Source organism: Orcinus orca, chromosome 3, assembly GCF_937001465.1.
Source record: "Orcinus orca chromosome 3, mOrcOrc1.1, whole genome shotgun sequence".
NCBI classification, from domain to species: domain Eukaryota; kingdom Metazoa; phylum Chordata; class Mammalia; order Artiodactyla; family Delphinidae; genus Orcinus; species Orcinus orca.
The window spans coordinates 158378951-158392635 of NC_064561.1; the positions used below are offsets into that span (position 1 = coordinate 158378951).

At 48.5% G+C, this 13685-nt stretch overlaps 1 protein-coding gene across 2 annotated transcripts in view; it reads right to left on the minus strand.

Annotated features, from left to right (window-relative positions):
• NPR3 (natriuretic peptide receptor 3) overlaps positions 1 to 11778 on the minus strand; it is a 66165-nt gene extending 54387 nt beyond the window's left edge. For both annotated transcript variants that reach the window (XM_012531652.3, XM_004266026.3), the window contains exons 1-2: positions 10486 to 11778; positions 1032 to 1154 (exon numbers count right to left, since the gene is read on the minus strand). In XM_012531652.3, the coding sequence (XP_012387106.2) occupies positions 1032 to 1154; positions 10486 to 11242 (880 nt within the window). In that variant the 5' untranslated portion in view covers positions 11243 to 11778. The remainder of the gene's footprint in view (positions 1 to 1031; positions 1155 to 10485) is intronic.
• Between the last annotated feature and the right edge of the window lie 1907 nt (positions 11779 to 13685).

The following is a 13685-nucleotide window of genomic DNA, read 5'->3' on the forward strand; positions in this document are numbered from 1 at the left end:
ACACTCTTTACTTCAGAGAGAGCCCTAACCACATTTGGGGAAAATGTTTTATACCTGCGATCTTGATGACTTCCTAGAACACCCTCCATCACAGGAACCCTGGGAACTTCCCCAGATCCATTTTAAGGAGTTAAATGCTTTTGATTGTAACTGTTAGTGGCTTCCCAACTTTTTTTTTTTTTTTTTGCAGTCGCTGGCCTCTCACTGTTGTGGCCTCACCCGTTGCGGAGCACAGGCTCCGGACGCGCAGGCTCAGCGGCCATGGCTCATGGGCCTGGTTGCTCCGCGGCACGCGGGATCCTCCCGGACCGGGGCACGGACCCGTGTCCCCTGCATCGGCAGGAGGACTCTCAACCACTGCGCCACCAGGAAAGCCCAAGCTCCCCAAATTTTTATAAGAGAAGCTAAGAGACAGTAATCTAGAAGGAGGAGGGACTGGGAGCAGCACCTTTCAAAATTTTTTACCTCGATTTACAGTAATGGTTATTTTATTTAGTTCACATTGTGGTCCATTACAAATACATGTGTAACATGCATAAATATATACACACAAACATGTAATCATATTCCTAAAATAAAAGTTGTATGAAACCATACATATGCTATGTGTGACACACTTTGACATGTTCTATTCTATTACGTTGATGTGTTCGAGTCTATTCCATGCTACTAAAAATTCTGTCCAAATCTCCCTAAAATTACTCCAGCAGTCCATCATGGTGGCAACCCAAAGTTGGAAATGCACTGGGGAGGGGTCCTCAGGGCCTGGATTTATGATCCTTTGGAGTGCTGGAGTGAGCTATGTTCTCCCCAAGTCCCTTGGCATCACAGGAGGTGGTAACTTTTTGCTCTGAGTTCTCAGAGAAGGAAAGCTTGAGACCTTATGAGAAGTGGGAGTGTTCAGAATCACAAATTTCTAAAACCCTATCTATGGAAATCAAATCTACAGAGATGACTCAAGTTATTGGCCCTGTCTCACAATCCCTTTTTGACACCCTGGCAGTGGGAGGGGAAACCGGAGGCAGAGTTACCGTAGGAAGAGCTGTTGAAGAGCTCGATGTTGAAGAAGGCGTAGTCTCCGCTGGTCATCCCGTGCCTGTGCGCCGCCAGCATGATGCCGCGGATGGTGTCGCTGCTCGCACACATGATCACCACTGCGGGGAGGAACAAACAGACGCGTGAAACGCCCCTGCACGGAGGACAGCATCTGACGGGGAACAGGGCACGGCTAAAGTCCTAAAGAATCCTCACAAATTATTCATGAATTACAAAGGTCAGAATAATAGCTTGACAGTGGAGAAAGCTATCCATCGCCACCATAACAAAGTGATGGACATCAACATCACTCACCATGGGAGCAGACTCAGGAGTTCCCTGGTGTAACACACCCCGGGCCCCAAACCTCACAGTGGGCGACCTGAATCTAATCAGAAGGAAGGCTCTGCAAACCCAGCTTGGGGGACAGTGTATAGAATAGCGGACCTGCGCCCTTCAAAGTGGTCACTTTCATGAAAAACAAAGATGGCCTGAGGAAATGTTCTAGACTAAAAGAGACTTAGAGAAACAGAAAGCTGACTGCAGTGTGTGGTCCTGGATTGGATCCTGGACCTTAGAAAAATAATAATAAAAGTTTTTCTACAAAGGGCATTATTGAGACAACTGGAGAAATTTGAATAAGGTCTGTAAATTGGATAATAGTATTGTGTTTGTGTTAAAGTTCTTGCTTTTCATAATTCTACTGTGGTTATATGAGTGGATGTCCTTGTTCTTAGGAAACACACACTTCAGTTTTCAGGGGTAAAAGAGCATGATAGCTCTATTTACTCTCAAATGGTTCATTAAAAAGATAGTAATATTTGTGCATGTATATGTACATGCGTATATATTTGGAGGGGCAAGGGAGGGAAGGGGGAGATTAGAATGACAAAGTATACCAGCAGAACGCTAACCATTGGTGAAAATCTGGGTGAAGGCTATAGGAGGCGCTTTATACGTTCTTACGTCTCTTCCAAACATACACAATTGTTTCAGAATGAATTCCTTTAAAAAAAAGACTTCAAATAAATTCCCAGATTTGCCCAATATAAGATAGTGAGGATTGTCAACTGCTTTTTATGCTTTTACTAGCATAGTAAACCTACTTTCCTGAGAAAGCTTTCATTTGGCAAATCAGAGGATGCAGCGAGTGCTACAGGCTTTCTGCAGTCTGAATGTAGAACCCTTTTTCTCAAGCTGTCTCAACATACATAGGAAATAATTACCAAGATTCCAGGTCCCTCCCCACGTGCTCTCAGTTCACAGCCACACTGTCAGAGCTGAGAGGCTTTAAGCAGCTGCAGAATAGTGTTGTCTGCCACGTAAGAGCTGCAACGGCCTCGAGGCAAGTGGGGACCTGGCCTTCATCCAGTTATTTTGATCACTGTTGATGGCCCCTGGCCCCCAAGACAGTGCCCGCTGTGCTTTTCTGCACACATGGAGGAGAGGAGAAGCCTGGGCGCCATAACCACATTATCGCCATGCGTGCCAGCCCTGCAGGTTGTGTATGTTCTTTGTAAAAGCATGGGTGCTGAAAGATGCAGAACAAACTTCAGGCTGTGCCAAAGCCTCCTTGGCAGCCTGCGCGAAGGGCCAGGCGCTTGCTGACATTTCGTTTACTGCACAGGTTAATTCAGAGTGTTAGATCATGACTCTGACATTTCTTACGACAAAAGGGCTCAGGCGACAGGCTCAAAGTCTGCAGAACAAGTTTTTAAAACAATACAAGACTCCGATAGATTTATAACTGTGGGAGTAGGTGTTGTTTGTGCCTGCAAATATAGTTATATATTTGGGATGAATAGTCAAATTTCAAGATGTCTCAGTAAGGAAGCTTTTGAAGAAACTCCTCATTACTCACTGTGATCTAGACACTTGTTTTAGCTCCGATTTGATTCCAGTCCTCTAAATGACAAAAGAGCCAAGGTGTCTCCCAAAACAGCCTGGGCTAAGGCTGGACAAGTTGGAAGAGTGTGCATTCCAAGGGTGGGCATCACCGGGAGGCTCCAGGAAGCTCTGGCTGACTCTCCACTGGCAGACCTCATCATCTTTTGATCACGTGACCATAGTCCAGAGTCTGGCTCTAAACCTTAAGACACAGAACCTGATTCTGTCAGCACATAAAGAGTAGAGTCATTGCTTGGGGGAGCAGAGTCCCGATAACCTAACTCAGATATTTTTACATAATCTGAAGTGAAGATTAATTTCAATGAGGACCACAGTGGTCACAAACATGTTTGTGCCGACATAGACCTGGGAGTGCTCATTGAGGAGCCAAATTATAAGCAGAAGGATGTTAGTGAGGGTGACGTCAGAATCAGGGAGATCAGCTGCAGGGTTCAAGCATCCAAAGGCATCAGGTCTTGATAACCCAAAGCATCCGTCTAAGAGCTACACCTGGCCCAGGCCTGAACAGGCTGTGTCCTCAGGCCAGAGCACAGGCTTCCCCAAGTCCTGGATGGGCTGTGCCCAACACTGGCCTCTCTGTCACTTCTTTTCTATGTTTACAGCCCTGGCCCTTCTCCTTCTCTCTCTTCCCATCACCACTAAGACCAACCCCTTGTGATAGACACATTCTTTCTTTAAATGTCAGTACCTGCGTGGACCAAGCAAGAGTGACACAGAGCAGCACTGAGCCTATCTGAGCAGACTGGAATTATTGTAGATCCCATCTGTTTTGTGTGGACAATGTGGTCCAATTCTGAAAACGAAATCCCAACTCCCATCGTCATGGGTCAGGTATTGTTTTTCTTCCACAAAACAAACCCATAGTGCACATTATCACCCAGTTTAAGTTGGAGCAAGCACTTAATGACACTGGCCGAGCAGTCAGAATGCAGAGTCCTTCTACATTTGTAGAATGTTCCTTAATCTCTTATGGCTTTTTCATTCATGCCTAATTCAACAGCAAGTATTTTTAGCAACATGCCTCTATACAATCTTTCGGAAGGTTGAAAATAGTTTTCACTGAAATAGCTTTCTCTTCTTACTCATGTTTCATCAGTTTACATAATAACTAATTAAATTGCATACTTATAATAATAAGTACAACTGCTTTAAACAGATTTATGAGAAATGTGCTGGCAAACATGGGAGAAGTATACCAGCTACCAGCGTTCACTGACAGCCAATAAAGTTTATAGAGGAAAGGAGAGCATCAGCTAACGCTGCAAGCTGCTTAAGTGGAGGTCAATTAAAATAATTTCTGCTACACTTAAGTATATTTAAATATATAAATATTTAAACATATATTAAGTATATTTAAGTATATTAAATAGATATTTAAATATATAAGTACTAACATTTTTGGTCAAATTGTTAAACTTCTAGAAGAGGAAATGATGATGCGATTCCAAGTTTCTGGATAGACTTTTCATCATTCTGCTCTATTTTTTCCCCCTTGCCAAAGAACATGTGATATTCCATGTTACCCTCCACTATCTGTGATATTCCATGTTACCCTCCACTATCTGATTCCCACAATGTCTTCTGTTAAGTGGCTTCTCCCTACTGCAACACGTTCTTGCAATCACTCTAAGAATAGCAGAGAGAAGTACAAAGGGGTGGCTAGAGAAGTCAATTCAGAGACCGCAAAACAATCCAGGAAGCATACCTGAGTTAGAGTGATACCCTTTCCCCCTTTCAGGTTTACATTTGGAGCAACCTCTAACAGAAGGCCACTCTTCATCTCCCCATGTGCCTTCATTTGTCCCTCTCCCCCCATTCCCGTGGGGGAGGAGAAGGAGGGAACTGTCTGATTGCTGAGTCTGGAAAAGACAACTGGGCATACGGGACTCAGCCCTTTCTTCCTTCCTCTTTGGGGTGTGTCTGCTTGCAGAGAGTACTCATTACGGGCAACTTTCACCCTGTAGTAAGGGGCGTGTCCTGGAGCGGGGCCTGCAGCACTACCTGTGATTTAGTGGATGACCCTGCCTAATTATGAGGGGAAGTAATAGCAGGCAGGCCCTTTTGGCAACAGATCTAAACCCATGTTCTCCAATAGGTTATCAATAATAAAAATGACATTTTCATATTCTCCATCTGACTCTTGCATCCATCTTCTATTTAATTCTAAACTTACAAGGGAGAAGAGAGGTTATTCCATGGAAGCAAAACAAGATATGCCATGTACTGCAAATTGAAAATATGACAGCAGAAATTTAAAACTAAAACTCAATAGTAACTGTGGGAGTAGCCAAAGAAACATCTAAGTAAGAGGAACTTTTTTTTAAAAGACAGGTGGTAAATAGGAGAAAAGGGATGAGAAAAACAGAGTCCCAAATCAGAAAGCCTAACATACAAATAAAACAAATTGTAGAAAGAGAGAACAGAGAAAATGAGGGGATATAAGAAATAATTTAAGACATTTTCCCGGAACTAAAAGACATGAGTTTGTGAATGGAAGAGACTTACCCTTCAATACCCTAAAGGGCATACAGCAAAATATGGGCACACAAGTACAATCAAAATGAAATGTTAAAACACTGGGAGAAAAAGGGGATTCTAAAAATTTACCGAAAAAAAAGCAAATAGCAAACAATAGGTCAAAAATCACAATCGAATCAAGCTTTCCAATAGCACCACTGGAACGTAAATTGACAATTCTTCAAATGTTGAGGAAAAATTATTTCCAACCTGGAATTCTATAGTTATGTATAAGGGTAGGAAGAAGAAATTTCAGTCATGAAAGGTCTCAAACTTTAGCTCTCATCCATCCTTTCTCAGAAAGCTCCTGGAGGATGTGCTCCACCAAAAGAAGGCCATAAACCAAGAAATAGGAAAACATAGGGATCTAGCTCAAAAGGGAGAGGTGACAGAGTTGCAGAGGATGTGGAAGAAAGACTCCAGAGTGGCAACCATGTGGTATGCTTAGAAAATAACCAAACTGGAGCAACTCAGGAGGCTTAAAATAGAGAATTGGTAGATGATTTAGTTATAAGTTCATAGGAAACTAAGCAAAAATAGACTATATTTTTAACCCCAAGGAAAACAAGTAGGGCAATAAAGAAATATCATTGTAGTAGCTTATATGGCTCAACTACATATAGCATTTAGAAGGTAATAATAATACAGACACTGAATACTGAGCTAACCAAAAACAAACCTGACACGATCATATTGAAAGGATGACTGGAAGGAAAGCTTGAGTGTGTGGTTAACAGGCAGTAGAAGAAAACTAAATCACTATCTTCCCCTGGGATGGCAAGAAATAAGACCTAAACCTGAAAAAAATAAAAAATAATGTTATTTAGAGGTCTGAAGTCAAATACCTACAGACATAGCTACAGGAGTTGAAAATAGTTGCCTCTGGGAGGTGAGATATGGGGAGCAGGAGATAGGAAACTCTTACTCCTAGTAAGAGTTGTGTCATTTTCTGACTTTCTAAACTACATAGCTGTATAACTTTCATAAAAATAAAATCTATTATTTAAAAATATATATTTCTCTCTGGCTGTTTTTACTTTACATAAGCAATAGGTTTCATTTGCAAAATAGAGACTGCACCTTTATTTTTTTTGTTCACAAAGTTCCATCTACTCCAAAGGCTTTCAGAATTTCTACACTGCAGCCTACAATGCTTCTTTTACCCCCTGCTATGAATTAGTTATTTTACGTTTATCATGGGTTCTTTGCTTAAAAACTCTGACCAAACTCTCTGTCATTTACCCCAGCCTAATTCTAAAAATAAATGACTCTTCTACTGATTAAATACTGTTATCACTACAGTTGTTATGCAGGCCAAGAATAATGACATATTAATAACTAAAAAGATAAAACTACAGTTCTTCATACAAAAATGTTGTGTGCACACACTTCTGGCTCTGCATCTCTTCTGGCTCTGCATCTACATCTCTGCATGAGATGTATAGACAAAACAACTGCTAGCTTTTATTGCTTAAAAAAATATTTCTTTTTAAACTTCCCTTTTTAAAAATAAATTTATCATTGAGTATAGAATATTGAGGGTAGTAGTTGACTTTTTAAAAATAATACATGCTCAGGTGTGTGTATTTTAGTGATATATGTTAGCTAAAAACATGAGAGAAAAAATGTTAATTATTGATTTTGATAGTAAATCCCTAAGAAGAATAAATAATACCCCTCAGTTTTTCATTCTATAGCACACACATAGCCAAATGAAATTTTAGTTATATTATTATTAGAGATGGTGGCATTATCAGTTTTACCCTTTAAGAGACCAAAACTTTTGGGACTTCCCTGGTGGCACAGTGGTTAAGAATCCGTCTGCCAATGAAAGGGACATGGGTTCAAGCCCTGGTCCGGGAAGATCCCACATGCCGCCGAGCAGCTAAGCCCGTGCGCCACAACTACTGACCCTGCGCTCTAGAGCCCGTGAGCCACAACTACTGAAGGCCGTGCGCCTAGAGCCTGTACTCCGCAACAAGAGAAGCCACCGCAATGAGAAGCCTGTGAACCGCAACAAAGAGTAGCCCCTGCTCCTGCAACTAGAGAAAGCCTGCACACAGCAACAAAGACCCAACACAGCCAAAAACTTGATTAATTAATTTTTTTAAAAAAGAGAGATTAAAACTTTTGTGATCTGATTTTAAAGATGAACTTAAGTCCAAAAAGATGCTAAAAGCATTACCTTCAAAGGGGGGGTGGGTGATAGTTCTATGATATTTAATATGGAATTTTCAAAGACAAAAATAGAGTCAGTTCCATTTTACACTTGAGTGAGCAGAAGTCAGAACCACCAAATACCAGTCTGAAGAGGCCCGATTCTCATCCCACCTCCGTTTCACAGAAGAGGAAATTCGGCCTCTGAGAAAGTAAGTGACTTGGGCAGGCCCTGCAGCAGCTGAGTGCAGCCGCCAGATCCAGAGGGTCTGCTTCTCACCCTTGACATGGTCTCGCCTTCCGGTAAAGGAGATTATCACCATATATATAAAATAGTTATAACAACTCCAATAAAACCTAGGTTTATTGAGCACTCAGTAGGCATCTGCACTGTTTCAGAGCATTCCTGTAAGATAGCTCATTTGCTCCTCCCAGCATCCCCCCACTTTACCTGAGGAGCCTGAGGTACAGAGGTTTATGGAAGCCCAAGCTCCCTCCCCAGTGAATGCCTCAGCCAGGCCAAGAGCTCTGAAAATTCAAACGCCACTAAATCCTTGTACTGGACCACTATTTAACCCATTAACCACTTATGGTGAAATAAAGGTGATTAGTAAAACTAAAAGACCCCCAGAGAGAGCTCTGTTATCAAGCAGCTTTCTCTCCTGAGAGTAGGGAATTTCAGGGGAGGGAGGAGGGCTTAGGGGAGAAATTATTTTGTTTTATATTTCTGAACAACTGCCAAGTCACTGTTGGAAACGTATTTTAGAGTAAGAATGGTAACCTTCTCACCTGTAAAACATACCGGTCAGTCAAACAAACTTTCACCACGAGATTCAAACTTGGGGGAAAAAAAAAAGTAAAGAGGCTTGGGAACATCTACGAGGCTTTCGGAATTAAAAAATAATCAGCAGCAAGACTGTAGCCCAATCTCTTTGAAGCCCCCAGGCCCACTAGGGCCCTGACGCCCTCCCTACCCTCTGGCTCAGCCACACCCTTGTGAGGCTGAGGGGCCCCCGGTGGCCTCGATCTGCCCTCTTCTGGGCTGACCTCGGCCACGAATCCCAGGCCACGTGCGAGGAGATCACCGCTGGCACTGAGACCTTCAGGGCAGTAGCATCACGGACGCATTGGCAGACCGCGGATCTCGCCCGTAGGGGGACACACCCCCATCCCCAGCCCAAGCTGGGAAGTCTCCAACTCCTAGCTCCAAGCCCTCGGGAGCGAGAGCTGAATAATCAGGTTCGGGGGCTAGAGCAGCCCGAGGTGTGCAGGGGTCTGCCGTAACCTGGGGACTGGGAGTGGGAGAGCAGATGTGGCTTTCTCAGCCTGGCGTGGCGAATCCGCAGCCATTGTATACAAGTGCCCTTTTTCATAATCAGCAAAGCCGGCGCCCCGCCTGCTTGGCTGGCAGGAATTCGGCGCAGACAGCCTGGAGTTCGAACGCTCAAAACTTGGGCGTGCATCCCCACTGTCAACACTTCCCGCCTCCTCGCTCTAAAGAGTGCGTTCACTCCGAGTCCGAAGTAGTCAAACTGGGAAGGGGGATGACCGCAGCGCCATCCTCTTTGGAACCTTTACCCACTCTCACCTGTTCCTGAGGCCCCCTGCCTCCGCTTGCGCTGTCTCCCACGGCCAGCGCCCAGGTGCCCAGCCGTGCCAAGTCGTGGGCTAGCCCCGCGCCCGGCTCGGCCCCTCTCCCCTTCCGTCTCCCCGCGTGGGGTAGTGGGACCCTCTCCCCTTCCGTCTCCCCGTGTCGGGTAGTGGGGAGCTTTGCTGGGGTTGCACCCCACTGACAATAGAGGCGCGTGCGCGCCGAGCGGGAGCAGGCAGGATTCCCTGAGTGATATGCACCCAAACCTGACATCGGTAAGGAGGGAGCTGCGCTATGCTGGCATCTCCGCCCGCCATCCCGCAGGTCTACTCTGCAGTACAATGAGGCAGCCGCACTGGGGGATTCCGCGATTATATATCCGTGACCTGCCGCTTCTCCTCCCACTCCCTGTAGCCATAGACACTACCCTCAACCTTGAGCTCTTTGGCCAGTTTGGTGGTTATTCAAACCCCCAAAGACCCACGGAGAAAACTTCAAGGGGGCGGGGGCGGGGGGACGTGGAAAGGAGGTTCAGCGCCCGCTTCCCCAGCGCGCGCGCTCTAGCAAAGCCTAGCTGCCGGCGCTTTAGACCGCGATGCCGAACGCGCCGGGGGCAGTGAGTGTCGCCAGAGTCCAGACACTGCGAGGCATTTTTGATGGAAACCACAGAAGCCCGTTCATAAGCGGCTGGAGGGGCCAGGGAAGGAATGAGAAGGGCGATACAATGAGCCTTTAAAAGAAAGCTGGGATCTGTGCGAGGAGCAGCCGGGAAACCCGGAGACCGGAGCGGACCGTGAGGCGGAGCGTAGAGCGTACACTTCCGCACTCGGAGGGGGCGCACGTCGGCAAAGACCGGGTAACAAATTCCTTCGGCCTCGTCACGCTTTCAGACCCTGGTTGGAGAAGGGCACCCGTAGTGAGCCCCTAACCACAAGCCCGGCGCCGGAGCCAGGGAAGCGAGAAAGAAAAAACCCAGGAGCTTTGACAGCACCTGTTGGACCAGAGCACTAGCGAGTTGCGAGCTCACATGCCCCTCCCCCAGGCTCCACCACCTCCCCGGGACGCTCTGCGTACACCCCACCACAGCCATGGATGATGGTCAAAGGTCGTCGCAGCCAGACAGCGCACAGCCTGGCGAGTCCAAGCGCACGCGCCCTCCCCGGGTCCTCAGTGCCGCAGCGGGTAGTGGGGTCCCCAGAGGAGCGGACGAGCGTGTAGCGAGAGCCGCGGAGAGCGGTTGGGTTAGGGCCTGGGGCCCGAGGCGCACTTCTGCTCACCTCGCTCACTGGCCTGGATGTAGCGCACGATGTCGTCCACATCCAAGTCTTTGGTCTCATCAAAATTGTAGGCGGACGTGTGCAAGCCTTCCTCCTGGAAGACCTCATGGACCCCCTCGAGGGTGAAGTAGCAGTTCCGCTCCAGCTTGTCGTCGCTGTAGACCAGCACGGCGCGGCTCCACTGGTGGTGGCGGAACAGGGCGAGCATCATCTCGCCCATCTTGGCGTACGCGGGCGCCACGCGCGTGAGGTGAGAGTACTCCGTGTCCTTATGCCGGAAGCCGGCTGCCAGTGCCCCGGCCGACAGCATGGGTAGGTCCCAGTGCGACGCTAGCCGGGCCACCGGCGCCGCCGCGTACTCGCACACAGGCCCCAGGATGAGGTCGGGCTTGGCGCCCCGCGCCGCCGCCACGCGGTCCACCAGACTGAAGAGTGCGCGGTTGCCGCAGTCCGAGTCTTCGTAGGCCACCTGGAAGCGAGTGCCGGGTGGCAGAAGCCGCCGCCGGGTCCCGTTGCCCTCCACGCTGCGCAGCGCGTATTCGATGGCCGGCCGCACCCGAGCCAGGGAGAACAGGTACGAGTCGTCCTGGGGCAACAGCACCAGCACCTCGATCTTCTGCGGCGGCAGCGCCTCTCTTTCCCGGCGCCCGCCGCCCGGGCCCGCGCCCCCGCCGACGCCACCACCCGTGCAGCCGGCCAGCAACGCCCAACCGAGCAGGACGCACGCGGAGAAAGTGAGCACCAGCAGGGACGGCATCGTGCCGCAGGAAAGCGCCTGCCCTCGGTGCGGACTCGCCCTCTGCCCCCCACCGACCCTTCCTCTTTCCTCCCCACTCTTCTCTCCGAGGTCCCTGCGCCCCCTTGGGCGCTCTAAGAAAACAGAATACCCCCTTCACTAACTCGCCGAAAGAGAGAGGAAGAGTCCTCCTTTGCAATGCCACTCGTTTAAAAAAAAAAGAAAAAAAGAAAAAGTTCACCGGGTGTAAACCTGTACGTCTGTAATATATTTATATATATACTTTTTATAAATATATATATTCGCCCTCCCTTTATATATACTATTTTGCTTAGAGGTGGCTTCTTATTTGGGCATTGCTAAGGTTGCTTTTGAAAGCGTATTTGTAAAAGAAGAAAAAGTTAGACTTGTCCAAGTGCTTGTAATTGACGGTGCATCTCCCTCGCGTTTGATCTCATTGATTCGCGCCGGTTCCTGGATCCATAACCCGCGTTTAAATAGCGTGGCAGCGGCGGAGCGTGTTACCACACAAGGCGCGCCGAGGCCCGGCTTGTATTTCCAGCGGGTGGGGAGGGTGGGGGGGGTGGCGGCTGGGCTAGGGGAGCCTCTCATTAACATTCTTACATCAGGGCTCCTCCCCGCACCCCTACTCTTCCCACCCCTCCCCTGTCCCTAACTCCCCGCTCCCCGCCAGACCTGGGCCTTTTCCTTAAAGCCACAGTCGCTCACTTCTGTACCGGCGGGAGCCCCCAACGCGCTACACAGCCACCTGGGTGTAGCGGGGTCCCCGCCTCCCCCTGGCCCCGCACGCGGCAGCTCTCTTTCCAGTTCCGGGCTTTAAAAATGGAAATATGTCTGAAAGTAAAGAAACGCGCGCAGGCATACACACACACACACACACACACACACACACACACACACACACCCCACGCCGTGCAAAAAACAACAGGATTAAAGGAAGGAGGTGGCCCTGGAAATTGGTGGTTTCGTTGCAAAAAAAAAAAAACACCCTAGGTCCCGATGGCTCTCACCTCTTTCTCACTCCAGCCACATTCCCTCCTGATGCGCCCACTCGGGGCGTGCACTCGACCTTCCCGGTCCTCTGGCGCAAGGTCAGGGAACAGGGACCAAGGTCCCGGGGCAGACGGCTCGGTCGCGGACCTGGAGCGCCCAGCTAGCCCAGGCGTCCCAACTATCCCTCCTTCCCGCGCTCCCCACCCCCGCCGGCCTCCTCCCCCAGAGCCGCGCGAGTTCGCGCCAGAGTCGCAGTGCTGCCGGGCATCCAGGGCCCCCGGCGCACTGACACCTCCGCCGGCGCGCTGCGAGCAGAAAAGTTAAACTTGTTGCTTCCAAAGGCGAGAGAACATTTCTTCTGAAGGTGGCAGAAAGAAAGCTTGAAAAGCATCTCCAAGGCGTCCTCTGGGCTTTACTTGCTAAGCCAGGTAATTAAATAAAGAGACCTTCGCCCTAAAGCTTTACGCCGAGGGTCCCCTGGGTGGAGGCGCGTCCTCCGCTCCAATCCGTGCGCTCGGAAATCCCACCGCTTCTCCTGCGGGCAGCGCGAGACCCTGTGCTCCGGCTTCGGTAGCGCCGAGGAAGGTCCTGCGTCCAAGACCTAGTCTTGCCACTTGTCACAGGCACAGCAGCGGTGGAGACGAGGGTGGAAACGGCCGTGGAGAAGTCCATGGCCAGAGGAGCGTCGCCGGAGTCCGCCGCGCTGCAGGGCAGGTCCGAATGGGAGCTTGACCCTCTGAACGTGGTAACACACCGAGGTCATTTGCAGTGGGAACGTACTACATTGGACGGGTGAATTCTGACACTGAAGTCCCACAAATTAAAATAAATTGAAAATGGTCTTTCATTTGGGCGTCCGTGTCCACAAATTTCTATTAGTCTATTAGACCAACGCCCTCTTTCGGCAGAAACTTGTAGCCGACTTGTAACCCCGATGCCACCACCCCAGGCGCTGAGTTTGCTTTTTGGTCTTTGTTTTATTTTTCTTTGTTTAACGCCGAGGCCTCAAAGAGCAGTCGCTCTCATTTGTGACGATAAAAAGGCAAATTGGGGTTTCCGGAGATGTGGCAATTTCAGGCATCAGCGCTCGTCACCTTTAACAGAACCCTCCTTATCGCTCTTTCTGGCACCGTAAATGTAATTATGAGTAACGTCTCATCCTCCGGGGCATTTAGAGTTCAGATTATGCACTGTGATCCCTGAATCTTCAAGTAAGACCTTATTACTCCTGCGAAAACTTTCATTTATTTTATTACAGCTGCTAACCAGTAGCAAACGAGGCATCTGTGTACAATTTAATTCCACACAAAGGGTAGTCCTCACATACTGGAAATTGAGATGTAGAGCTTCACAGCGATAAAATCCCCCCTGAACTCCTAGGAAGGGGGGAGGGAGGGAGGGAAAGAGGGAGGGAGGAAGGGAAAGAGGGAGGGAGGGAGGGAAGAGGGAG